General features: G+C 49.6%; 1 protein-coding gene across 1 annotated transcript in view; it reads left to right on the top strand.

Annotated features, from left to right (window-relative positions):
* Positions 1-2,634: 2,634 nt before the first annotated feature.
* Positions 2,635-25,914, top strand: part of Pde10a (phosphodiesterase 10A) — a 180,665-nt gene continuing 157,385 nt past the window's right edge. The window contains exon 1 of the mRNA XM_021220932.2: positions 2,635-3,031. Coding sequence (XP_021076591.1) covers positions 2,965-3,031 — 67 coding nt within the window. The 5' untranslated portion in view covers positions 2,635-2,964. The remainder of the gene's footprint in view (positions 3,032-25,914) is intronic.

Here is a 25,914-nt window from a genome sequence, read left to right as displayed (position 1 = left end):
AGATTCGTTTCCAGCAAGCAATGGGAGAAAAATGATGGAAAATAGAAAGAAGGTCGACTCTGGAAAAGGGTTAACGAGAGAGAGAGTTTGCAGTTCGATCTAACAAAGACTAACAGAGCAAATGTGTAATGCTTTCCCGCCTCCTGCGGCTTCAAGGCGGCTTATATCCATCTAGAAGTAAGTTTTTGAGTGCCTGGAAAATCGTTTCAATACCTCAAAAACCTATAAGCCTTAATTGGCAAGGAGAAACTTTTGTAAAGAATGAACAATTAACTCTTGAAGGAGAAATCCCTTTGCCTGAACACGTTTCCAGGACCATCCTGTCTGGAAGACCGCGCGAACTGGGAACTTGCTCTCAGCCAAGTGAGCAAGGGCAGTCTATGCAGCTGCAGAACATGCAAGCCCTAGGCTGCAGATGGAGACCGCTGGCGCTACTCCTGTCTATATTTTTTTCTTCATTGGGGTCAGGGGTTGGGGGATGGAAAGGCACTCTTAGCCCCCAAGTTAAGAATCATAGAACTGGTTCTTGTTCTGCAAACGCAGGGATCTCATGGTAAGGTGAACTGGCTGGCTCCTGCTATTACACTACACTCTGAGTCTGTCCTTCTTAGAATTGCCAAAACATCCGGAACTTTAAAGAGGACGCCAGCACCAAGTCCTCTGAATGCCACCTAGTCGATTTGGTGCAACTGTGACTGTTCCTTTTCCACTCTTAGGGGTTTGGAATCAGAGACGGGAGTCCGGGAAAAGAGTGTATTGCAGAAGAATGTGGAATTCACTGCAAACCAAAATCATGAAAAACATCTGAATAAAAAAGAAAACTGCGATGAGGAGAAACAGTTCCTGCCATTCCTGCAGGTCTCATACTCAGAGTCCCAGCTCTGGATCAGCCAAGCCGCTGCACCGCAGCGTAAGCTTAGGTGCTGGGCTCTGGGTCTTTAGGACACTGTTCTACCAAAAGGCAACCAGGACTCTCAAACCTGGTGTGCAGAGATGGTCCCCGAGGGGAGTCGGCAAGGACAGGATCGCCAACACCTGCATCTGCGCTCCTTGGCTAGTTAGCTTCTCCCAACTCCCGAAGTTCTTGTTCGCAGCGCCAGACTTTTTCTACAGCAGCGGTCTGGACTCCAGACTGCTGAAGGAATAGGGGGGCCAAGTAAGCCACTGGTGACAGATGGTCTCTGGGTTTTAAAGCGATGAACTCTTTACATTTCGTGTGCGAACCCTAGTTTGCTCCTTCTATCTTCCAGACCCACCAGGACAAAGTGGGCTGACATACGAAAAGTTCGCTTTAAAGTGGGTATTGGCAAGGCAGTCCCGGAATGAACCGCCTTTTGAGACATTCTAATGGGAACACTGCTTTGATTTTAAACTTGCTAAATGTCCAAATTTGAATCCCCCCTCCAGGAGCTCTGGCCAAAAGCCTTCTCTGTTGATACTGCCGGGCTGGAAAGAGGATTCCCTGGTTCAGGTCACCCGCCCACAGGCGGATGTGGTTTGCACATAGCTGGAACAGAGGCTAGGCTGTGGGTTTAGCATCTGGAACGCCAGATCCAGATGTGCTAACTCCAGGGAGACTAGCGGGCTAGGGGCAAACACCACGCGCAGAGTGCCAGGGTGCTGGGACCTGAGTCTCAGTGGACGCGCAACGTGGGCGCGGGCGGTGGCGGTTCGGGGAGCGCCTGCTCCGCCAGTGGGCGTCTTCTGCCGCCGCCACCACCGCCGCCTCCACGGGCAGCGGCACTGCGGCGCTTTTCTCCGCTGCTCTGGAGCAGCCGCCGCGGCTCAGGCGCCGAAGCGCGCACACACCACGCCACGCCCGCAGGCAGCGTCCCGGCAGCCCCTTGCCCGGCCAGGAAGGACGCGGATCCTGCGTACCAGCCCGCACCCGGGCGCAGCGATTGGGACTCGTCCCCCCGCCCGGGGTCCTCTTGAATCCCAAAGGGAGCAGGATGTGAACCCCCGGGCCAGAGAGGCACCCAAGACCCGAGAGGCGGACCGGACCAGAGCCTGGGCTGCGTCGTGGGGAGGGCCGGTGCTGCGGGGGCGGAGCCCGCAGAGTCCCGGCCGCCGCGCCCTCCCGCCTGCCCCCCTTGCAGGCTGGGGAGGAGGGTCATGGCTAACCCGGAGGAGCGGCTCGCTCCCCACCCCCAGGCCCCACTGCGGGAGTGTGGGGACGAGCCTGGCGGTGTCCAAGTCCCTCTGGAACCCCGGCGCGGCCCGGCCAGCGGGCAGAGTACAGTGGGCCTGAGCCTGGCCCAGGAACTGCTTGGCTGCAGCCGGGAGGAGCTAGCAGCGCCCCCGCCCCTGTCCCGGTCCCTGTCTCCCGCAGGCCACGCCAGCCCCACTGGGGGCCCCGGCGCCCTCTCCGTTCTCAGTGCAGGAGGTTGCGGCTGGGTGGCGGCCCGTGCTCCCTGGGTGCTTGCCTTCTCCTCCCCTGTCCCCTCCTCCTCCTTTTCATCTTCCTGGTACTTCTGGCCGCCGCCCCCCCTTCCCCCTCCCCCTCTTGTCCCCTCCTCATCTGCCTTCCACCTCCCCGCGCGGCTCCCGAGAAGGGAGGGCGCAGCGGCGGCTGGAGGAGGAGGAGGAGGAGGCGGCGGCGATGCTGGCGGCGGCGGCGGAGGAGGAGGACAAGAGGCAGCTCCCTTGAGCGTCCCCCCAGGCAGTAGTCACCGCAGCGGCGGTGGCAGCAGCCGTGGCAGCGGCGGGCGGCGGCGGCTCTTCCTCTCGCCTGCGATTCAAGGCTTGCTGCTCCCAGCCCGCGCCGGGCCCCGGCCATCTCCGCCGCCGCGGCTTCCCCTACACCCGGGTGCACGCCGCGCGGACTCCTCCGGTTTTCCGGGCGCCGGCGGGGGCTGCCCTGGCCTCGGCCCCGGCTCTGTCGCCGGTGGCCGAACTCCGTGGTGGCCCCGAGGCGCCGCCCTCCCCCTTGCCACCGCTTGGCCGCTGCTTTTCGGCTCCGACATGGAAGATGGACCCTCTAACAATGCGAGTTGCTTCCGAAGGCTGACCGAGTGTTTCCTCAGCCCCAGTAAGTGGCCCGGCCCCACGTTCCCCGTGGCCAGGGTGGTTTTCTGGCTTGGTGGGGACGAATTGGGGGGTTCAAAAAGTGGGGTGGGGAGGGAGCTGCTATGGTGGTGGGTAGTCTGCAAGGTGTGTGTGTACCAGACCGATATTGGCCAGTGGGTCTCAGGAAGCTGGTGGCACCTCAGGGACGTTCGGGACCGCCCATCAGCGTAGGGACACCGGGCTTTCCCAAGCCCCGCGTGCGCGCAGAGGAAGCATGACCCGGAGGGTGTTGGAGCCAGACGTTTAGAAACTAACCTGCTTCCCTAGAGCTGTCGCTGGCCACACTGACCCGGCTCATGATTTAGACCATCAAGTTTGTCACCTATTACTCTACATTTCTCTCCAGCCTGTGACCACTTGACTGGAGTATATATGCTTCCTTCCACTGGGGGGTCCCGGGTATCTAAACCACTGGATTCCTGGCGCAGCTATGGGGATAGGCAAGGTTCAGGAAGCCCAGGATTCCAAATGTGAAGGAGGGCTGTGCCCGAGCCTGCAGTGACTGTGTTCTGGCGCATGGACGAGTGGTATGGAGCTGGGTGCACCCACCCTCATGAAAAGGACGCAGCACTCACCCCCCGCCCCCCAGCCCACCTCACAAAGATTCTGAGGAGCTGGTGCATGGGTGGGTGAAGAAAGCCAAGAACAATAGGGCGTTAACAGAGGAGAAAAAGGCACCTCTGGTTCCTTCGGACCCGTGGGACAACTGTAGCATGACCTTTCTGACCTGCCCCTCCCGGGTGCAGAGCTGCAAGCCTTCTGGGGCAGGGGCAACAGAGGGCGTGTCATAGGGGGAGGGGGACAAGATTGAGCAAAGAAGTCAAAAGCAGCTTCACTGGGAGGAAGGAGGCAGGCAGGCAGACGATGTTTAGGAAAGAAGCTCCAGACGCGCAGAGGAGGGAGTCGCTGCTTTTGTGGATGGAGGGTGAGCAGGGTGAGGACCAGAACTCCGGGGCGGGAAGGGACCAGGCAGAACCTGGTGGGAGAGTCTGTGCTCTGAGAGGGCACATCCGTGGGAAATTGTGAGACTCGGGCATCTGCTCCACCCTGAGCGTGGATTTGGTGCCACAGTCCGCCGCGTGCGCACCGAGCCTTTGTCTGCTTTCTCGCTGGTAAGCCGCGCTTTTTGCCTTGCTTTCTCCAGGCAGAAGCTGCCAGGTTGTAAAAGAGCTTTCTTGCTACCGCTCCCAAGTACCACTCACTCCTTAACCGGAGTGGACCTCCGCGCAGGGACATGGGGTGTCAGGGTTGAGACCCTTCTCAGGATGGGTCTAGGTGTGTGCCCAGGAGCCCCTTAGTGTCTAGCCACCAGGTGGGTGACCCTGTTCCCTTCTGGTTGGGTTGACTGACTCCTGCAACCCTGCTTCCCTGGCCCTGGGCCAGTCCACAGTAGCCACATGACCCAGTGGCCACTCACACACCTGTAGGCAGTATTCGGCAAATCTCTGCTTAGACTTGCTTGTTGACTCAATTGCCTTGAAGGGTGTGGACTCCATGCTCCCAGCTGGCCTCCAAGCCCCAGGCTTCCCCCAGGTGTGTACTTCCCCTTGTATATGTGATTTATGGGTGCTGCACATGGAGCATCTTCATACTAGCTTGTTCTCTTGCCCTTAGATTGTAGTTGGCAGAGACCATACATCCCAAAAGGGACTCCATGGATTGACCCTGGTTTGGAGGTGATGGGGTTGTTGAAATAACCCCAAGGCCTATGACTGGGCTTGCTCCGGGGTCTTCTGCCTCCTGGACAGTTCATTTTTCCCCCTTTACTACATAAGTATCTTTTCTCTTTTGGCAATTGGTGCACACATATGTGCTTAGGCATGCTCAGGTATAGGCTTGTAGGCCACTATACTTGACAGTGCCAGATGTCACGTATGTGAGGGAGATTTGGCTGGCACACTTTTTTTTTTCTCTCTTCTCTTTTTGGAGAGCTTGTGCGCATGGATCTATAGGTGTTGTCTTTGTCTGAGGTGGGGCTGGTGTTGAGGTAGAAATTATGGTTCTGAACAAAGAGGAGCAGTTCCAGAGAGATATTTGAGTTATCTTGGGGCACCCTATCCTGGGGAGAGTGCTTGCTTTCAGGGATCTACTCTGTATGTGATTTCAAATGGGAGAAGCTGTCCCTGCTAAGGCATACTCACTCTGGTCCCCAAGAACAAGGCTCCTGTAGCTTTGGGATACAATGAGGGCAGAAAGTACCAGGGTACTTGTAGACAGTCTGTTCTCACACACCCCGACTCAAAAGCAGAGGAAGAAGAGATGGATACCTGAGGGAAGGCTGCTCTACATTCCACTTCTACCCCCCTACCCCCCAACACATACTTTTAGGGGTTCCATTTTTGTCTGGGGCCAAAGAGCAGGCCACCTGGGTCTCAGACACTGAAGGATCTGAAATTTGGCAGTTTTCTAAAAAAAAAAAAAAAAAAAGCCTCTTGGAAGGAACTTGTGTATTCTCCAAGTACATGAAAATGCACAGAGGTAATCAGATGTGTCCCTGTGGGGCTTGTATTGGAGCTTTCTTTTACTTTGATCTCTTTGTCAGTCAAACAAATTGTCATGCACAGGCCTCTGAGCCCAGATGCTACTTAAACAAGTGCACAGTACAGTTCTCTTGTGAGAAAGGGAACCCTGTGTAGAAGGACAATAGCCTCATGCCGTGTCTGTTTTGTTCTGTGCTTTGGCTTACCTGGTCATGCAGCTGAGCAGACACTTGCCTGTCACCATTCAGTACCAGATCCTGCACTAGCGGGTCCCTCTCACTTAAGCATGTCGAAGCCACACATCTATAATGGGTTAGTAGGCCAAGGTGGGATGGAGCCTCCCAGGCAGGAGCTGGCTCAGTGTTGATGCTCATTGCTACAAGTGGTCCCTGGGCTTCCCACCTGATGCTGTTCCTCTGTCTGAATCAGGCCATTCCTGAGTTCACATCATTTCCTGTTCTCTGTCAGATCACTAGATCTCTGCTTTTCCTTTCTACCTGATGGAAGAGTTGCTGATTAAGTAGAAAAATCTTGCCTAGGGAAACAGAACAATTGTTGTCCTGGAGCATCCTCTGGGTTCATTTTGCATTAGGGGTGGGGGTGGGTCACACTGCAGGCCAATGGGAATTAGAGCTAGCTTCTTGTAACAAATACAGGCTGTCTGTGCTACCTAGTCAGCCTTGTGATACATTGTGGCATGGCTGGAGGAGGCCTTGCCTAGGAAGAGCAGGAGACACACCTGTGAAAAATACAGCTCTAGGGATGAGAATCCCAAGCCACAAATACCTCCCCACCCGTGTCTCGCTGTGTGCTGGATTTTTATGAGTTAACTACGGTAAAGAACAGAATGAGTTACATGCATAAAGATAAAAGTGTGTGCTTGTATGTGTGTGTGTGTGTGTGTGTGTGTGTGTGTGTGTGTGTGTATGTTTGCATGTTTGTATTTGTGTGTGGGAGGCGTGGAGGGTGGCGATACGGAGAAAGCAAAGGAAATTAAGACCAGAGAGGTTTGTGAATGCAGAGTGTAAATGCCTTCCTACTGCAAATTACTGTATGTTCCTCAAACATCCCAGCGAGTGTACTTTTGTAGGACTTGTGAGTCTGTTGCTCGCCACTCTTAAACTGTTTCCCCGGGGTGTGAGGACTGCGTGGCTGATGCCAGGATACACTGAGATAAATACGGTCCCTGTGAGAGCAAATGCACTCAGTACTCCAGACTAGGCGTCACAGTCAGGGATTCTCATCGGCTCTGTGAAGCTGATGCCACAGAGGAAAACCAGACTCAAGGCCCAGCACTGCCTGTGCCCACCATGGGTCTACGTTCAGTCAAGACCCAACTCTAGGCTCGTTGGAGAGGACCCACATGTTCTGCAACACAACTATGTGGAGGGTGTAGAGATGACTCCTAACTCCTCAAAGACCTGGCATAGAGACACGGGTGCCCCAAAAGGTGACCCGAATAGCATGCTGTGAATTCCTGCCACACTGGGTGTGGGCAGTGAACATCATCAGCTATCCATGGAGGGGTGAGCTGGTTCTTGGCTAGGTCAGAAGTCCAAAGGGCAAAGCTATTTAAACTGGGTGGTGTTATGCTATTTAGATTATTAATAGGCAATCCACAGAATCCTACTTTTAATTTGAAATAAACCTATGTGGACAGAGGAATCTCCTAAAGGTTTAAATGAAAAAGAGCTAGAAAATCAGAAGACAGACTTCTATCTCAAATTGATACATTGCTCTTGGAGGGTTTTTTTTTTCACACAAAACATTTTGTTTACTAAAACAAAGAAAAGCATGTTGAATAGCAGGCAGGTTAACCTTGTGTGGGGAATAGTGTGCCAACCAGCACAACTGCCACCCTGCTTATAGCACAGTCCGTGCAATGCAGGAGAGCCTTTCTTCAAGTCTGGAGAAGAACTCTAAGGGGCAGGGAATCTATGGCTGTGGCAAAGGGCAATACTGGCACCCAGAATTCCCCTGGCCAGTGTATCTGCTACTGTCCCGCCTTCACTCCTGCTGTCTGGCTTACTTTCTAGGAGGCAGGCTGGAGAGGACTGTGGGCAGGGCCTTATCTTTGTTCTGATGCTGAGGCATAGACAGGGGTAGACTCATGAAGAAGACACATTATCAGCTTGTATAGGAAAGTTCAAGGGGCCAATAAAGCAGAGCCATGTATGAGGAAGAGGTATGCTATCCATATGCAACCTGGGCACACGTGGCCTTGGACCCAGAGCTGACACTGAACTCTAGTGGCCCAGCGTTCAAGTGTGCTCCTCAGAATCAGTTCTCGCGGGGCTATAGCTCCAGGAGAGGGTAAGGTTTGCCCCCGTGTTCTCAGCAGAGCTACAAGGAGATTCAGAAGAAGGTCAGACCAGACCCCAGCTTGGAAGACCTGTTGGTGCTGCATAGGATCTCAGGCTCAAGTCTGGAGGAAGCAGGGGGGGGGGAGAGTTCACCTGGCAAAAGCCCCGGGAAAACCTACTGGGCAAAAAAGGCACCTCTAAAAGTCATAGCCAGGGGCTTAGCCAGCCAAGGGGAAAGGGGTCACAGGCCTATGCTAAGGGACCATCTTCTGTGTTCCTAGACATGTGTGGAGTAAAGCCCAAAGGCCTTCCATGGTGAAGGTAGGGCAGAGGCTATGTCTCTGTGGCGGTCCTCAGCAGTGGAGACAAAGCTGGAACCTGTGCATGACGGCACACAGGGAGGTGGAGGCTAGAAGGATAGCTAACATGATGGTTGGCTGTGTAGACATTGGATGCCATGGTTCCTGGTTTGGAAGGCTGGAGGTGGGTGTGGGGGTGGGTGTGGGGGTATGGTTGGATTGGGAGTCAGGACTGTGAACCTTTGTAGGTTGTAGGCTTCTTGGCTTGGGTGGTACCTGCTCTCTACTGCCCTCTAGTGGTGTAGAGCAGCTACCCAAAGGGAATAAGCAAAACACATCAAAAGGCCCTGCAGAGACTTCATACAGAGGGCTGTCAGTCTGAAAGGAGATCTGAGTGGTGTAGCCATGGTGTGGAAAGCAGTCAAGAGAAGAGCTGCCCGGCAGATGGGCCCTGAGCTGGAGGAGGAGAGTGAAGGCTGCACAGCTGGAGCTGGGACCTGCAGCCCAGATGTCTGATATGTGATGAAGCCCATAGATTGGCTAGAACGGGGCTATATACCAGGGAGAATTATGAGCCACTGAGTTCTGTGATTTATATCCCAAAAGCTCATCTGAGTGTAATTTAGGAAATGAATCTTGGAGCTGTTTGGGAAGTGAGTGTACAGAGGTCACCGAATCAGGGGTACGGCAGTAGACATGAATCGGAGTTGAGGGCTCAAGTATTTGGTGGCATCAAGTGCACCAAATGCCTGTTGCTATAGGGAATGTATTCCTGGCTTCTGGTTACTGGTAAGGGGGCCCAGAGGAGGAAGTATGCAGGCAAAGGCAGATTTGGTAGGTTTGGCAGTAGTGAGGTGGAGATGCTCAAGGTATAGCAGATTGAAAAAAAAATCACTTAGATGAAGTTTTACCATCCCTAAGGCTGGAGAAGAAAAAAAGAGGCATGACACTTGATGTCCCTATGGGAGTCAGTCCATGGGAGCTTTGTGTGAATCTGGAACTGCTGAGGAAAAAAATGGATGGTTCTGGTTGCAGAAGGAAGGGTGTCATGGCGCAGTGTCTCTACTCTGAAGACTGAGGTGTGGGAGGAGAGCATGGGCCCATAGGATGCTGGTCTAAAGTGGGTTAGAAATGAAGATCGTGATCCCCCTAGCGCTGAGGCAGCAGCTGAAGGGGGGATGGGGAGGATTCTCGAGTGAGTAGTGGGGACTGAGGGCAGAGGATGGGTTTGATGGGGGCAGGGAAGAATGCAGTAATGCATCAGGCAGGAGTGGACTGAGCATCTGCAGGTGACAAGGGACAGACACACTGTGGAACTCAAAAAGGAGCCTCCGAGATCAAGTAAAATCCAGTGGCCAGCATGTGACTAGCAGACCTGTGGAGTGAGGGGACCCTGTGGCTATGGCTGATGGCGGACTTCATCCCAGAGATGCTTAAGAATATTTACCTACTGAAGTCCAGGGGTTTGACAACATGAAGAAATAGCTCTATAAGGAGAGGAGGACAGGGTGGGATGAGATGTGGGGATCTGGGAAAGCTGAGACCCAAAAGGCAATGTTTTCGGTGGAGGGTAGGGTAGGGGCCATGTTGCTAACTCACATTGGGGGCAATGAGCAGGTAAAAAATGTTTCATCAGGTGCTAACTTCCATCACTCTAGTTGTCCAGCATTTTTGTCCTTTGGAAGAAGCTAGACAGGAGAACAAGTCCTGAGAAAGCTTTCAGGGAACAGGGAGAAGGGAAGTAAGTACGCTTAAGCGTCCATGAAAGAGAAAGGCAGGGGTGTGGAAGGTCTCCCGGGTGCTTGGGAGAGGCGCTTAGTAACCCGCAATTAGATGGGTGTGGGGGAGTGACCTGCGACATTTGGAAGGGGAGCTGTGAGAGAAAAGCAGTAGTTTAGGAAGCAGGCAGCTACTGGGGGGCAAGAAGAGTGACAGGATCGGAGGAGCAGGCAAGTGATTCTATTCAAGATCACACTGAGCAAGAGAGCTGCACATTGCACCGCTCATAAACACCCTCATGAGAACACCCACAACCCACGGAGTGACAGCTGAGTGTTGTCTTGGAGGGGGGAGAATTTGAGGGTTGTAGAGGTGACCAAGAGGAAGATTCCAGAAAGAAGAATGGATCTGAGCAGGGTCCAGAGGTGGATATAGGAAGCCAGAATTGACGAAGCACAGCAGCGGGGCTGTGTGGAGAGAGTGGGGGGATGGAGGACAGGGGACATTGTGTCATTGCACTATCTCTTCCAGAGGACTTCCTCTGTGCTGACAGCTACCTCTCTAGGTCTATTGTCCTTCTCAGGTCTGTCTAGGTCCTCCTGTGCTTCTGTGTGTCCTGGAGCAGATCGTCCCCTTTTGAATCTGGATTTCACTGGTCTTTGTCTGTCTCTAGGGTTGGGCAAATGCTTCGCTCATATACTCTTTATCCATCCCCCCAGGACAGCTCCCAGCAGTCTATTGAAGGAACAAGGGAGGGTGTTTAAGTGGAAGAATCTTAGCCAAATAGTCTTTTATCAAAGCTAATTTTCCTAAAAGAGAAGAAACAATGAAATCCTGTGGCTGCAGAGCTTTGCTCTGGGACTCGAAACTTCAATCTATTCATTTTTTTTCCATGTAATCCAAATACACTCTTTGGCACCAGCGCCCAGGCTTTTGCGTCACTGTGAACACAATACTTGACACGCAGTGAGGTCAATGGGGAACAGGCAGCAGGAGTCCAGAGGAAGGAGGGAGCCCCAAGGTCCACATTTGGGTAGCCCCGGCTTGCTTTCCCTGGGCTGTGGCAAGAGCCTTTGTTACTTCCCTGAAAACATTTCCTGCATCGCCAAGACAAAAAGTGTCGCGTGGAAAGTGCTGAAATATTGCCACGTGTGTGTTTTGGAGATGATGAGTTATTGATCAAACACAAGCAGATTTGGACTTTTTTAGAGTTGGCAAGTTCCCTGAGAGGAAACGTTCTGCACGACGAGCACCAGTGGGCAAGAGGTAGGAAGGAGGGCAGCCCAAGGCAGAGCAGAGCAGTGCAGTGTGTATGACGTAATGCATTGGTGTACTGGTTTTTCTTCCTTTGTTTCTTTCCTCCTTTCTTTTCTTTTCTTTTTTTTTTCTTTTTTTCTTTTTTCTTTTTTCTTTTTTTTTTTTTTTTTTTTTTTTTTGAGTGGGAGCCAGGGCCGTTTAGCCTCAGCTGGCTTTGAACTCCAGCAAACATCATGTCTTCCTCAGCCTCTGCAGGGATGGTATTGCAGATGTCACCACCACACTGGCATCTGTGCTTCTGATCATAACTCTGGCTGTTTCTTAAAGAAGGCTAAGTGCTGTCCTGCAGACCAATCACTGTGGTTCCCAGATGTAGTAATGGTGGTTTTTAACCTGCTATTCCCAGGGTCACGTATACTTTGAGATTTTTTTTTGTATGACACAGCTTCAGAATTTTACTCATGAAAATATTCTTATCTAGCCAGTCACCTTTTTTTTTTTTTTTTTTTTTTTAGGGTAATACTCCTGTTCTTGGGATTAACTGTATCATCTAATATTTAAGGCTGATTTAAGGCTATATAAAGCCTTAGTGATTAGGACAACATGCTGCTGGCCACAGACAGACAGACAGATGACAGACAGTCCAGCAGACCCAGAGTTAGGCAGGAATGCAGGGTGTTACATGCGCCCCACTTTATGTGGTAGGAGACAGGGTAGATGGCTGAAGAGATGATCTGGGGACAAGAGAGTATTTGCTCAGAAGAAAATGAGATCGTCCTGCACACTGTAGGCTTAGATTAAATTCTACATGGTGAATATATTTAATATTGAAAGGAGGAAAGCATAAGACAAATAGATAGATAGATAGATAGATAGATAGATAGATAGATAGATAGATAGATAGAAAGGTAGGTAGGTAGATAGATAGATAGATAGATAGATAGATAGATAGATAGATAGAAGATAGATAGATAGAAAGGTAGGTAGGTAGGTAGATAGATAGATAGATAGATAGATAGATAGATAGATAGATAATACCATGAGGAAATTCTTTCTGGTTTTAGACTGGGGAGGCATTTTAAATTCCAGCAGTAGTCTAAGGAAGGGCTGACTGATAAGGAGACAAGAGAAATTCCTTTCATATGGCTCTGGACGTGGATACACCCCAAGGGAATAGCCAAATGATTTTCCACTTTCTGCTATCATCCAAGCAAGAGCCAACTGCCTGTCCTTTGGCACAAGGTGCTATCTGAAGTAGTTAAGGAACACCCACCCAGGGATGTGAGCAGAGAGCTTGTGGGAAAAGAGGAGAAATGAACGGCTCCTCGAAGACAAACACACATCCTGAGACAGTGTTCTGCTTCATTGTGAGAAGGCCTGCACTTTAAAACATTGTCGTCTTCATGTGCCCTTGCTGCACGGGTTAATACATTTTACAGCACACTGGTGGTGGTTATGCTAAGAGGCAAACCCTCTCACAACTTCCTGCGGGAAGTATTAATCGACAAAGTCTTTGAAGAGGGCAATTTGTCAGTATTGATCAGTATTAAAAATGTATGTATCCAGTAAACCAATAAATTGTTCATCTGGGACTTTATCATTCAGATGCTGCCATCGGAGTGACTTTGACACACAGTGCGGGGCGGGGCTCTGAGTGTCCTCTTGGGGGGGTCCTGTTGAGTAGCTTTTGTAGCAGTAAAATTGAATATACTGCTACATTAAACAAAACCACCAGCAACAGCCAAACATCAGCGGAAGGAGGCAGATGCCTACATCCATACACATGCACTCTTGGATCCATTTGAGTGAGAAAGGACAAAAGAAACTGATTTGCTTCTAATTTCACAAGGAAATTGAGTTGGCCTTACTGGGCAGTAGGGTGAAGTGGGCTTTGCGTAGATGGGGACTGAGTCCGAGGGAGACTCCAACCTGAACATGACCTGGTTTCTATTGGTTAATACCCATTCAGAAATCATATGTGACACTGTACCAAAATGCAGTCACCCTGAGTGGCTGGTGGCTGCCGAGGCTGATTTTTTTGGTTGTTGTTGTTGACCTCAGGTTTTTTATCTCAGTGCCTGAAGTTTCCTCAGTTGCTTTCTGTTTTCTTGAAATGTCAAGCCAGGAATATTTAAAAGAAAAAGAAAAAAAGGAAAAAAAAAATCCTTCCCGTTCAAGCCTCAGCTCCTTTTTTATGCCACATACCAATGTGAAAACCAAAGCAGGTACTTCTGCCTGGATGTATTTCTGACTGATAGAGTCCTTGGCTTTGGATTTAAAGTGTCAAGGATTGCTTAGATGTTTGGAGGGCTGCCCAGTCAGGCTAAGCTGGTAGAAATCACTGTGTTCGGCAAGGAATGGAGAGTCTTCACCATCGCGCGACTGCAGGCTCTGCGTGGCTGCGCTTCTAAAGTGGGTGAAATGTAGACACGTTGGTTGGTTCTAACTCCTAAGGATCTGTGTGAATGGCGTCCTTCCTATTCATTGCCAGCCACCGTGCTGACAGCAACTTGTTGTGATAGCAACTTGCAGATATGCATGGGGGAAGAGGCAGAAGGCACTTGTGCCTGCCACTCTCCATAGCCTGTGTGGGGCTGAGTTGAGTGGCAGCCACTGAGCACTTCCCAGGGGGCTAGTCATCTAGAGGAGAGCTCTAGAGAGCTTTCAGGCTGGAAGGGACATGTCCAGCCCCTGCTTTGAGGATTGTTTTATCCACATTCTCCTGCCTAACCTCTTCCCTGCTCTTACTTCAGGCTCCAGGTTAGAGTCCTTTCTCTGAGTGCATGAGATTCTTCCCCTCCCCCACTCAGGCCCCTGGTTTAGATGACCACCCTTCTCATTTTCCGGTGTCTTGCTTGTAATGTTGACATTTTTCTTTGTCTTATCACTTAATATTATTTCCTTCTCGTCCACCCGTTGGTTTTATTTTAGCCGCCACTTCCTTCCTACTTACTGGGTTTGTGAGAAACTTTTTTTTTTTTTTTTTGAAAGTCAACCTTCCTCTACCCCTGCAGACCTCTCCTATGGGTGTGTACTCCTCCCCAGGGCTGACCTGGGGGCAGAACCATGTATCTCCAGATGTGTTTTCTCCCTGCTATTCCTGGCCATGGGAAACCTGGCCCTTTCTCTTCACAGGCATTGTGTCTTTGGGGAGCTCCTACAGACCCCTGGCAATGCCTTTGTTCTAGAAGTTACTCTTGATGAGTAATATTAGGATCCTGCCTTAATTTACCTCTTATAGATCTCACTCTCTTTACCGGAGAGCTTTGGCATCTTCTGTGTTTTGTAACTGGTCTGTTCTGTTTGTCAAAGGGTTGCCATTTCAAAAAACTAAAAAGGGTTGCTGTTAGGAAACCCGTCCTTTTATTTTTTTTCTAATTTGTTTTTGAATTTTCCTTTTGTTTTATGTGTGTGTGTGTGTGTTTATAATTTATCATTCTTAATTTTTTGAGACTCAAAACTGTTCCAACTTCTTGTATCTGAACTCCAATCTGGCAGAGATACAATGTGTCATTGCTTCCCTTCAACCCTTGTTGATGGACAGCTTAGTCTTGCTTAGACCTTCTGCTCTAGGGCTGACAGCCTTTCCCTAAGAACCTATGGAAAGCGAGGTGTTGACAAATTGCCGGTGTCTGTGCGTTATGCCACCATCAAGCAGGGCTAGCAGCCTGTGTGGGCTGCTTGCTTTGTTCGCTCACATTGGGAAGACAAGGAAGGTGACGCGCGTCCAGAGGACGCGGGCAGAGCAGCTGTTGTCATATCCTGGGTCCCTTCTTTAAATGGTGGCATGATAGTCTTGGTGACATCTAAGTGGCGGGAGCCTGATCAGGGGGAGCGAAGCATGGCTGCCTGAGGTCTCCGCTCTGCCTGGAAGGTGCTTCTGCAGTGGCAGGAAGCGAGGCTTCTGGAAACACTGACAGCAGGAAAGGCTGGACTTGTCCAGCAACTCCACTTTCTTGGCAAGAAATGAAAGGAAAACGGGTTCAAAATAAAAAGGGAAGAATTTTTAGAAAGAGAAAGAACAACAACAACAACAACAACAAAAAGCAATTGTCACTAGAATTCTTCCATTTAGGGCAAGCTATTTGGAGAGGCTGTGGTAGGCATTTCCCCATGTATGGAGTCTCTGCACCTTCAGCCGGCTCTGGCTCTGCCCTGCTCCAGCTCTGAATGCCTCAAGTTGGCTTTGCCAACTTGGGAACATCTGTGAGGCCTCCTGCTGTGTGTTCAGTGGAAACCCAGGGGTGTGCGTGTGGTGGAGGGGCATGGGGGCGGGGCAGCCCTGGGGCAGGGCACATCTACAGGGCTCCAAGTGTCTCAGGAAGTAGGCAGTGGCTAGGACCCCTTGTTCTTAGCTTCTGTGTATGGGCCCTCTTATAACTGGCTATTTTCTGGACTACCTGGGTTTGTTGATCTGTCGTGATGAGGTGAGTGGTCTTCGTCCTATCCGTGTGCAGTTATAACTTGAAGAACAGCAAGGATGTGTCTTGAGGACAAATTTTGAACAAGTTGCCATTTGAATTCCCCTAAGAACGTTGCTGTATCTCGTTTGCATTAAGACTACAGATGATTCGAGACTGCACTTTTATGTTTTACAATAGTTTGGAATCCTTTCATTCTTTACTCTACTTAAGAAACCACTGGTTGCTTCTGCCTCAAAAAGTTGTGTATCAGTGCGCACCATCGCAGCCATGGCCAGCTTCTTCCCGTGCTTGGTTCAGGGGCTCAAGACAGTAACCGTGTCCTGTCCTGTGAATCTGCCTCCCTCTGTTCTGGATGCTGAGGCTGTCTCTCTAGATGAATGAGTGCCCCAGGGGCAGCTTGCCCAGTGGGTCCTGGATGCCAGAACTGTAGGGAGCACTACCTCAGGACACATCTGTGTCAGAGGAGAATTTGCCTCTAGAATCCGGCTCCTTACTTTCTCAGAGCTCTGTCTGTCTGTCTGTGTCTGTTGGTGCCTTCTCTTCCAAAGAGATTTGCAGCCTTGTTTTTTTGTTTGTTTGTTTGCTTGGTTTTTTTAAACAGGGGCCCACTGTGTAGCTCTGCCTGTCTTGGAACTTACTATGTTGAGCAGGCTGGCCTCAAACTCTCACAGAGATCCTCTTGTCTGTCCTCTAAATTTCTGGGTTAAAGAGATGTGATGACCATGCCCTGCACAGACTTGTTTTAAAGTGAAACTGCTTTTGAAATTCTGCATGGAGCACAGGAGTGTCCAATTTGTAATGCTTTGACTTTCATACTGAGTGTGAATGAGAGAGAGAGAGAGAGAGAGAGAGAGAGAGAGAGAGAGAGAGAGAGAGAGAGAGAAGCAAGGCTTTTCCAGAAATCCCTGAGGGCATGGCTTTTGCCTGACTTCATGCAAGTGCCCCATTGACGTCATTGCTGACATCATTGCTGATGTCATCACTGATGTCATTGTGGAGTTGGGGCCAGAGTTTCACTGAGGCCTCTGTCTTCCCTCCCATCCTGAGTTGTGTGCAATTGTCCATGCTCTGTGCCAGCCTGGCCCATTTTCCTTCTAAGGCCTGTTATGGTCCTATTTTGGGATGTGACCTGCTGTGGAGCTTGCTGGGTGCTTTGGCCTCTCTTTATTCCTAATTCCTCTCTTCCTTATGTAAAGACACTTTTCTGCTGTCCCCCCCAGTGGGAGAAGCCAGGAGGCTATCTGCAGGCAAGCTCAGAAGTTGGGTTGGTGACATCAGGAACTAGCTGCCTGTAAGCAAACCTTGCGGAACTCTCAGCTAACCATGGCGTAGTCCTAGTTCTGGCGGTGTTGGAATTACCCCAGTTTCAGCAAGAAGGATTGCTCAAAGTGCGAACCTTAGTTAAGGTCCAGCCTTCTCGTTACAGAGGTGATCCCTGGGCGGGATGGAAGGATAATTGCAGCATCGGGCTGGAAAGAGTAGCTGCCGGTGGGCTCCGTGTCAGAGCTAAGGGTTCCAGGTGCCTACGGGAGGCAGTACCTGGCTTTGCCTCCCAAATACTCTTGCTGGAGGCCCAGTGATGCTCCTGGCTTCGCCAGGGTTCCTGGGCAGAGAGCAGAGGTCAGGAGATGAAGCTGAAGCACAGTGCAAACGGCTGAAGGTGGCTCTGGCGTGACAGAGACGGGGTACCACTGCTACCCTGACCGTAGAAGTGGACTGAAAGTATAGCAAGCTCTTCTGTCTAGTTCTGAAGAAGGCAGCCTCCTCCCTTGGAACTTCAGGAAGCCATTGCTCTTCTGCACTGCTGACTCTGAGAACTGCTACACAGTCACCTTCTCAGACACGGGCTCAGCAGCCAGCCAGTGTGGCTGAACTCTTGGTCTTTTGCTCTGCTGCCAACCAGATCGGGCACAGACCTCAGTTCTCGCGTAAGTCGGCTTCTCTTAGAGGAAGAAGGGCATTTTAAGAAAATGTGAATTTTTAATTTTTTACCTACATCTGCCTCATTGATTTTTCTGAGAGTTATGTCCAATATCCCTTTACAAGGACAAACAGACAGATATATAAAAATGTGCCTGTTCCCGAACCATATGACCTGTGTGGAATTTAACAGAATTTAGAATACTGCAAGACTCATGCATTTGGGGGGCAGAGGCAGGGTGGTTGTTAGTTCAAGACTAGCCTTCTCTTCAGTGCATTCCAGCCCAGCCCAGCCCAGCCTAGAGCCATGAGACACTATGTCAAAAACAAACAGAAAGCAAGGCAGACGACAACAAAGCGAAAGCAAAAGTGAAAATAACAAAAGAATACTTGAAATGCTCCTGGTGTGATGGAGCACTGGCCAGGAGACAGGACACTGCTGTCTCCTGTCTCCTCTTTCTTTCTGAAAGGAACAGCCTATTCACAGAGGTCACTGACATACTCAGAACGGCCGACTTGTCATGAAGTCTGTGTGATGTTTTTGTTATTTTAATTTTTTTAAATTTAATTTAATTTTTAAAGATTTATTTATTATTTTATTTTATTTTTTATGTAGATGGATACTCTGTAGCTGTACAGATGGTTGTGAGCCATCATGTTGCTGGGAATTAAATTTCGGTTCCTGCTCTGGTCACCCTGCTGGCTCCCTGCTGGCTCCGGCCCAAAGACTTATTTATTATTATTATAATAAGTACACTGTAGCTGTCTTCAGACACACCAGAAGAGGGCATTAGATCTCATTACCAATGGTTGTGAGCCACCATGTGGTTGCTGGGATTTGAACTCAGGTCCTTTGGAAGAGCAGTCACTGCTCTTAACCACTGAGCCATCTCTCTAGCTCTATTCTTTTGATCTTAAATAGTTACTGTTATCCCTTCTGAAGATTCTAGAAGTGAAGCGCCATTGGTTACTTGGATCTTCCAGAAAAGTTTCTCCAGGCCCAACCGAGTGCATGATGTCTGTACCACATCTGCCACTGTCATGCCCTGCCATTGTTAGCGAGGAGGGACTGTGTGAGGAGGAGCCTGGGAAAGCCACTTTGGTCTCACTGTGGGAGCCCAGGGAGGATCTGAGGTAGGAGCTCGCTCAGGTCAAGCCCTGGTTCCCTGGGATCTCAGGACGTGGCATGTTTAGAGGCTGTGCAAAGACCACAGCCAAGGAGCCCATGTCCTTCGGTCTTCATGACAACTTTCTTCTTTACTTGTCTCAGGTTCCGGCATCTACCTTACAACAACTTACAACAATTACAGGGTCTGCTTTTAAGTTCTGTTTGTAGCTGACAGATGAAAGCTGTCTTGTTTATAGGATGTCACGTGCTGATGGACGTATGCATCAAGGATGCTCACATCGAGCTAGAAAGCATCTCTGCCAGCTCACCTCCACATCAGTTGTTTTGTTTGTGGTGCTGGTATTGCAAATCTACCCTTACTAGTTTCCAAATGTGCACTATTAACAGCTGCTGTGAGAGAGACGTTCCTCTCGCCTCACAGAAGCCTTGAACACTGGCTCGTATTTCCTTCTTTCTATAGTCCCTGAGCCTGCTTTTCCACCCCCTGCATCCATAATTCTGATTTCCTTGATTTCAAGATAAGTGGCTCACTTCGCTTATCTCCTTTCCATTTCACAACTGACCTTTTCTTAGTCCCGGGGGAAGTTTCTTCAGTCCAGAATTTTACTGTATCATTCCTTTTTCTAAAGTGCTGAAAAGCCCAGGTGCTGAGCCATGGGACAATCTCGAGAGACCTCTGACCTCAAGGGAAAAGCAGGAAGACCAAGGACAGTGAGAGAATTCTGATCATGTGGAGTACTTTATTAAACCAACCAACTCATGCAAGTCCCAGGTCTTCCCTTCTACCTTCCTGTGTGTCTGCCTGTCCATCTGTCCATCCACCCTTGTCTCCACCAGTCAACTCCTCTGAGTGTTGTGATCTAGAAGTGAGACACTGTCACGGGCATGCAATTTGGAATGTATTTAAATTGTGAGAGTTATGAAATTATGCTTGCCGTTCTGATGCAGCTGTTTGACTTAACATTGAAGACTGGCTTTCCAAGAAGGCGTGCAGCAGAGAGAGCCTCCATAAATGGAACGAACTGCTCTTCAATTCCATATTTGCTGTGAAAACATGTGGGAACATACCTCATTCCCAACCATTCAAGCTCGTGATAAAAATTTCATATGTCAACTGAAAAATGTGCGATAGCGTACCGACGGGGGTGGGAGCAGGATGCTGCGGTGGAGTCTGTGCAGGAGAGGAGTGTTCTTCCACTCGTGAGTGTCTGAATGCCCCAGGTCTGGGCAGAGCTGCCAAACAGCTATAAAGATCAAGTTCTTTGACATTTGCTTGTTGTTTTAGTCAGCGTTTTACTGCTGTGAACAGACACCATGACCAAGGCAAACTCTTACAAGGACAACATTTAATTGGGGCTGGCTTACAGGTTCAGAGGTTCAGTCCATTATCATCAAGGCTGGAAGCGTGGCAGCATCCAGGCAGGAATGGTGCAGAAGGAGCTGAGAGTTCTCCATCTTCATCTGAAGGCTGCTATGAGGAGACTGGCTTCCAGGCAGCTAGGATGAGGGCCTTAAAGCCCATACCCATAGTGGCACACCTACTCTAACAAGGCCACACCTCCTAACAGTGCCAGTCCCTGGGTCAAATAGATACAAACCATCACAGTTGTCGAGCCTGTAGGGTACTGGAGGCCTGAGGTTGTCTCTGCAGTAAATGTGTTGTCATGGCACTGAGTGGTCCTTGGGATTGGGCTCATCTCAGCACCTGAGGAGCACCGCCCCTCCAGCCTGTCTGTCATCAGGCTTTCTTGATCAGCATTTCCATACTTATGTGGCTGAGTGCTCCTGTAGAATACCTTCTATGTGCCCACGTGGTGGAGAGCAGCTAGTACCTATAACTTCAGTCAGCCTGCAGTCTGGTTGATGGAACACAAGGGCCAGGAGGTTGGAGTGGCCTGAGGCATCTGAGGAAGGACAAGAGAGAGAGAGACAGGCTGCGATTGGAGTCTGGCATGGGGGTGCGGTAGAGGAAGTTTCTGGGCAGCAGTTGCTGCCTGGCCAAGGCTACCTTTGTATCTAGGTGAGGTAGATGATCGCAAGGCATCCTGGAACCTGCCTTCCAGAGTCACACTGAATTCTTGCCTCCGCAGAGCAAGCAGGTGACCCACAGGTGCTGGTGGTGACCAGCCCCTTTGGACCACAGAGGGCATAGCTGTGACGTTTGAGGCTGGGGTTCAAGGCAGGCTGGACACTCCTTTATCTTTATGACAGTATGAAGTGGGTGGATCCTGAGCTGGACGGTGCTGAGAAAGAGAGCCCGTGCCTCAGCCTGAAGCCTAGCAAATAGATGGTCTCAGGCCCTCAGCAGGATGCCTGTAGCCTCCAGTGGCCACGTTCACTTCCTCCAGACACAAGAGTTGCCTGCTTGGCTCTCTGACCCTGCCTTCCAAGGGGACTGAAGTGCTCTCCTGCTTCTTATAACTGATTCCAGAAAGAAACCTTTCAAAATGTGTGGCACTGTCCTCCGCCTCTTAGATGTCTTTGGACTTTTGAAGTTTTTCACGGTGACTATGCCTCTGATACAGCCTAGAAAGAATCCAGTCTGGGGCTCTTGATTGGGTTCGTTTTCCCAAAGGCAGGAAAAATCTGAAGTGTGACAGGTAGCAGCAGACAGTGTAAACAAAATCAGCAGCTTAAGGGGCATTTATGCTGGTGGGGTGGCACAAGCCTTTAATCCCAGCACTTGGGAGGCAGAGGCAGGTGGATTTCTGAGTTCCAGGACAGCCAGGGATACACAGAGAAACCCTGTCTCCAAAAACCAAAAATGGGGGAGGGCATTTATTGAGAATGAGGAAACATATACATAACAGACAGACAGACAGACAGACAAGGAGAAAGATCCTTCACAGAGCAGGCATGGGACTTGGGATGCCAAAGAATGTAGTCTGCCTTTAAGACCAGCCTCTGAAGTCTTCCTACTTTAGCTTTGGTCTTATTGAAAACAGCTCCACCGCTGTTGTGTGACCTTTCCCGATCAGACCTTGAGCCCGTTGAGCTGGTCCATCAGCAGGAGGCCAGGTGGACAACAAAAGATGCCAGGCTTCTGTCTCCAGTCAGAAGGATGAGGATGGACATATTTTGGAAATCTTCTACCTTTATTACCTACCTAGCCATGGCCCCTTCTCTCACTGTCCCTTTCCCAGGGTGTCTCTCTGACTCCTGGTGTCTCATCTCCCGCTGGATAAGCCCGGCCTCTCTCCCCTGGGTCAGCTGGGAAGGTCTGTTAGCTTGCCTGCACTGTGGCAAAGACCTGAGGGGCCTGGAATGGTGACTACTGTCCGACGTGCACAGTCTTGCCTACATCAGTGACACCAGCCGGGTATGTGACATGTATATTCTAAGAGCGGTGATGACCCCATCATAGACCTCATAGACACAGCCAAGGAGAAAAGATCAGGGAATACCAAGATACTTCGTGCAGCACAGTGTACCTTGTATTATTCTCTGCTGGGTGTCTAAACCATCTCAGGGAACAACCTTTATTGTATTTAAATACAGATGGTACAACAATGTTGCAAGCCCTATCAGCAGGTTCTTTGACTCCCTCAGTATCTAGATGCTGTTACATGTAGCCTGCTCAAGGGAATGTCTAGAAGAGGGAAGTAAGACCATCACTGCAGCTGTTAAAGGCCATGAGGACAAGGCAGCATATATGCGTGCAGCTGCATTGTCTTTATGTAGTTTGTAGTTTTACATAGTTTTGAAATAAGAGCTTGGCTGGATTTTTTTTAACTTAGTTTCCTTTTAAGTGAAAATATAAACTGTGTTTTGTTTTGTTTTCTGTTCAGGATATACCCGGGTAAGCCTCTAAAATTTGCTAATCCTTTGGTTAAAAACATGAAAGTTGTATATTTATACACCAAGAATTGTCCTGTATGTTTATTTGATACCTATCTGCTGACTAAAGAGTTGTCTTAGGGGCTGGAGAGATAGCTCAGTGGTTAGGCGTGTGTGCTGTTCTTGCAGAAGACCATAGAGAGGTTCCCAGCATGTACATCATCGTGTCCCAACCACTTGTAACTGCAGCTCCACAGGGATCTGATGCTTCCGACCTCTGCACACATCTGTGCTGGTGCACAAACCCATACACGTGCACCTACTTTTAAAAAATCGAATAAAGGCGGAGGTACACGTTGAAATATTTAAGGGATGAAGAACCGCTAAAAGTTGTTCCTTATTTCGATTTAGCAATGTAAGAGATCTGTGAAGACTCAGTGTCCCACCTAAAATGGCAATGCATAAGCAGAAACATGTATCTTAAAGCATTAAAAAAAATGATGAACAAAAAGCAGCAGGATTTTTTGTTGTTGTTGTTTTTGTTTTTGTTTTTGTTTTTTTCTATTTTTTTTATTTCTAAATACTTGGGCATGTAGAAGCCTCACGGTAATTAAGCCTGCATTTCTTGTCCCCTAATGGAAAAGAGTAACATGCATGGGAGGGAACATTTCTGGCTCACTATGACACAGATCGCTTTTCATTGCTCCCTACCAGCGTACTGAGCTCTGCAGTTGAGAACGGCAGTAAGAATGACCTCTGGTCAAGATAAGATTGCGTCTGAGTTTGACCATTTACACTAAGGCAATGGATGGGAAAGCCCCAGATCGGCAAGTGGGGAGTCCACAGAGCCCTGAACAAGGGAGTGTGGGGGACAGAGACAGAGACAGCCAGCTTGAATGTCCGAGAGTTGGAACATGGTTCCCTTGGCCACTAGTGATGTGAGCATGGTTCTCTCAGTCGTGGTGTGTGACCCCAGGGGGACCACTCATTTCCAGCGACCTCTATCCTTTACCTCTCTGCTGCCCCTCTCTGTCTTGATTGGGATAAAGGTAAAACTGTAGCCATGGATGTCCCTTTTGTAGATTGTAAATTTTAGCCCAGATCCGTTGCACTATAAGGCTTTGCTGCAAAAGTCCGGGGGGGGGGGCAGAGAACTTGAGGGTTAATAATCAACCTTATGTAGCAGTTGTAGGGCGACACTGTGCTTTAGGCAGAGCCCAGCACCTGCGGTGTGGCAGCCAATTTGTCACAGTTGTTTGAATATTCTATTTTAGATTGCTAGGTAGGCAACTCGATGCATACCTTATTATGCGATGTGGGTGTTGCGTGGGCAACCTAACCTCGGGATGACGAACTTAACGTTTATCAGTTTTGACTAGCATGTGCTTAAGTGATGAAGTTTAAGGTTTTATGGTATATGCTTTAAATGATTTTAAAGCATTGCATTTGTTAGTATAACGTTAGCAATGGTAGACTATAAAGATGAAGTGTTCACTCAAAAGACCAGTGCAGGGAAGATGTTCTGAGCACAGGGGATGAGCCACCTGCTTCTCTCCTCTCAGAGCTTAGCACAATGGCAAGAGCTGGTTAGAAGATTAAATTATGTTTACTCCTGTTCTACTTCTGTCTCTCCTTCCTTCTTCATCTTGAAAAGGAATTTAGCGTTTATTTGCATTCAGATCGAATTCGCCACTGTACTCGGGTGTGGTCAGCTGTAAAGTAAAAGAGGAGAGTCACTTCTGAGAAGAAAGAGTTAAAACACTTTCTGAGTGCGTTGGGCCGTTGGCTCAGAGGTTAGAAACACACATGTTGCTCTTCCAGAGGACCTGGGTTCAACTCCCAGCACCCACAGTCATCTGTAACTCCAGTTCCAGAGGATCCAATGCCCTCTCTGGCTGGCATTACAGGGGCACTGCAAGTGGTGTGCAAACACATTACACAGGCACAACACCCATCTACGCAAAGTAAAAATAAAATAAAGCTAAAAAAAAAAAACATCAAAAACCAACCAAACAAAATAAAAACCACTTTCTGAGGAGTAGTCTGAGAGCCTTTGCAAAAGGCAGAGCCTTAGACCCTGGTGAGATACCGTTTTTTAGGTTGGTCCCTTTCACCAGCATAGAGATATTCTGACCCATTCCTAGTAGAGACTTCACTGACAGAGGAGGAGGTGGGGATGGGGAACAAAATCCAACCCCCAGGGATATAAGGTTGTGGAGAGTACTTGCTGAAATCATGTTTTCTTGTTTCAAGAGGTAGAGACAGGGCATGCTTTTAGAAGTTGTTTTTTGGCTGTGGGAAAGTGGAGCCGGATTTTGCCGTCTGCTCTGGCTAGGTGCCTACACTGTAAATACCATGTGGCTGCCCTATGAAGACTCAGCACCCAAGTTGGAGGGTGCCCGGCCCCTCGGTGAGACTGGGGTGTGGGCTGATGCCTCCATCCCTCCATCCCTCCATCCCTGCCTGTCCTTCTTTGCTGGCGCTTGGGTGAGGAGGGCTGTGTCGCAGGGGCAGAGCCTCTCATAAGACTTTGGGTTCTAACCCTGTTATGCTGCTAGCACCTCATGCTCCAAACGCCACCCACCTCATGCTAGCTTAGCACGGGCTTTCTCTTTATGTGTTGCGCAGAAGGTGTGTTTCAGGCACCTCCATCAGAGGTGTGTCACTGGGCTTCTGGTCATGATGCTGCTCACACTCCAGGGCCACAAGAACACTCGAGAAACACAGGCAGGGGTTAGGGTGTGCGGTCACATTTAAGGCAGGATCCAGGGAGCACGGGAATGAGAAGAGCCCCTCTGAGCTGCAGCTGGTACAGTAGAGGCAGTGGGGTGTTGTTTAACTGACCTTGGTGGGTGTTCCTGGACATCAAGGAGAGCAGGCCAGTGGGATGTGACATCCGGGGTCACCAGCAGCTAGCTTCGAGCCTGGAGCTGTCCTCATGCCTGCGAGGGAATGTGCATAGTCCTTTGTGCCTCAGTTGGGTCATCCGCAAAGTGGGCTGAACATGACAGACTGATAAACCTATGGTAGGACTAACTTAGTGATGATGACCACAGCTAGGATGGGTTCATTAACATCTCAGACAGACAGTAGCCTCTAGAGTGGGTCCCATCTACATCCATTAGGGTCCTTGCACTGTGCCCCAGTGGTGTGAGTGGCCTGTGAGAAGCTGTCCAGATGGCAGAGTCATCATTCAGTCTGTACTGCATCTATAGCAGGTAACTAGGGGTGGACAGCTACTGTTCCAGGGACTCCCAGGACTTCGGCAGACCCCTGCAATACAGGGCGTCATGTCAGCTGTGAAGGGTTTCTGAAACGCTGTCAGTCACGAGATTGGTGGGCTCCTTTACAACGATAGGCAACTTAATTAAAAAATTCTCTACCACTTGAAAGTTGGGAAAATTTCAGTTTTGCATTTGTCTCTTTTCCTCAGAATAGTTAGACCTTTGTGGGGAGTGTTCATGCATGCTTCTCTGCTTCTCTCTCTCTCTCTCTCTCTCTCTCTCTCTCTCTCTCTCTCTCTCTCTCTCTCTCTCT

Source organism: Mus pahari, chromosome 21 (genome assembly GCF_900095145.1).
Source record: "Mus pahari chromosome 21, PAHARI_EIJ_v1.1, whole genome shotgun sequence".
Taxonomy (NCBI): Eukaryota; Metazoa; Chordata; class Mammalia; order Rodentia; family Muridae; genus Mus; species Mus pahari.
This window is presented reverse-complemented; position numbering and strand designations above follow the sequence as displayed.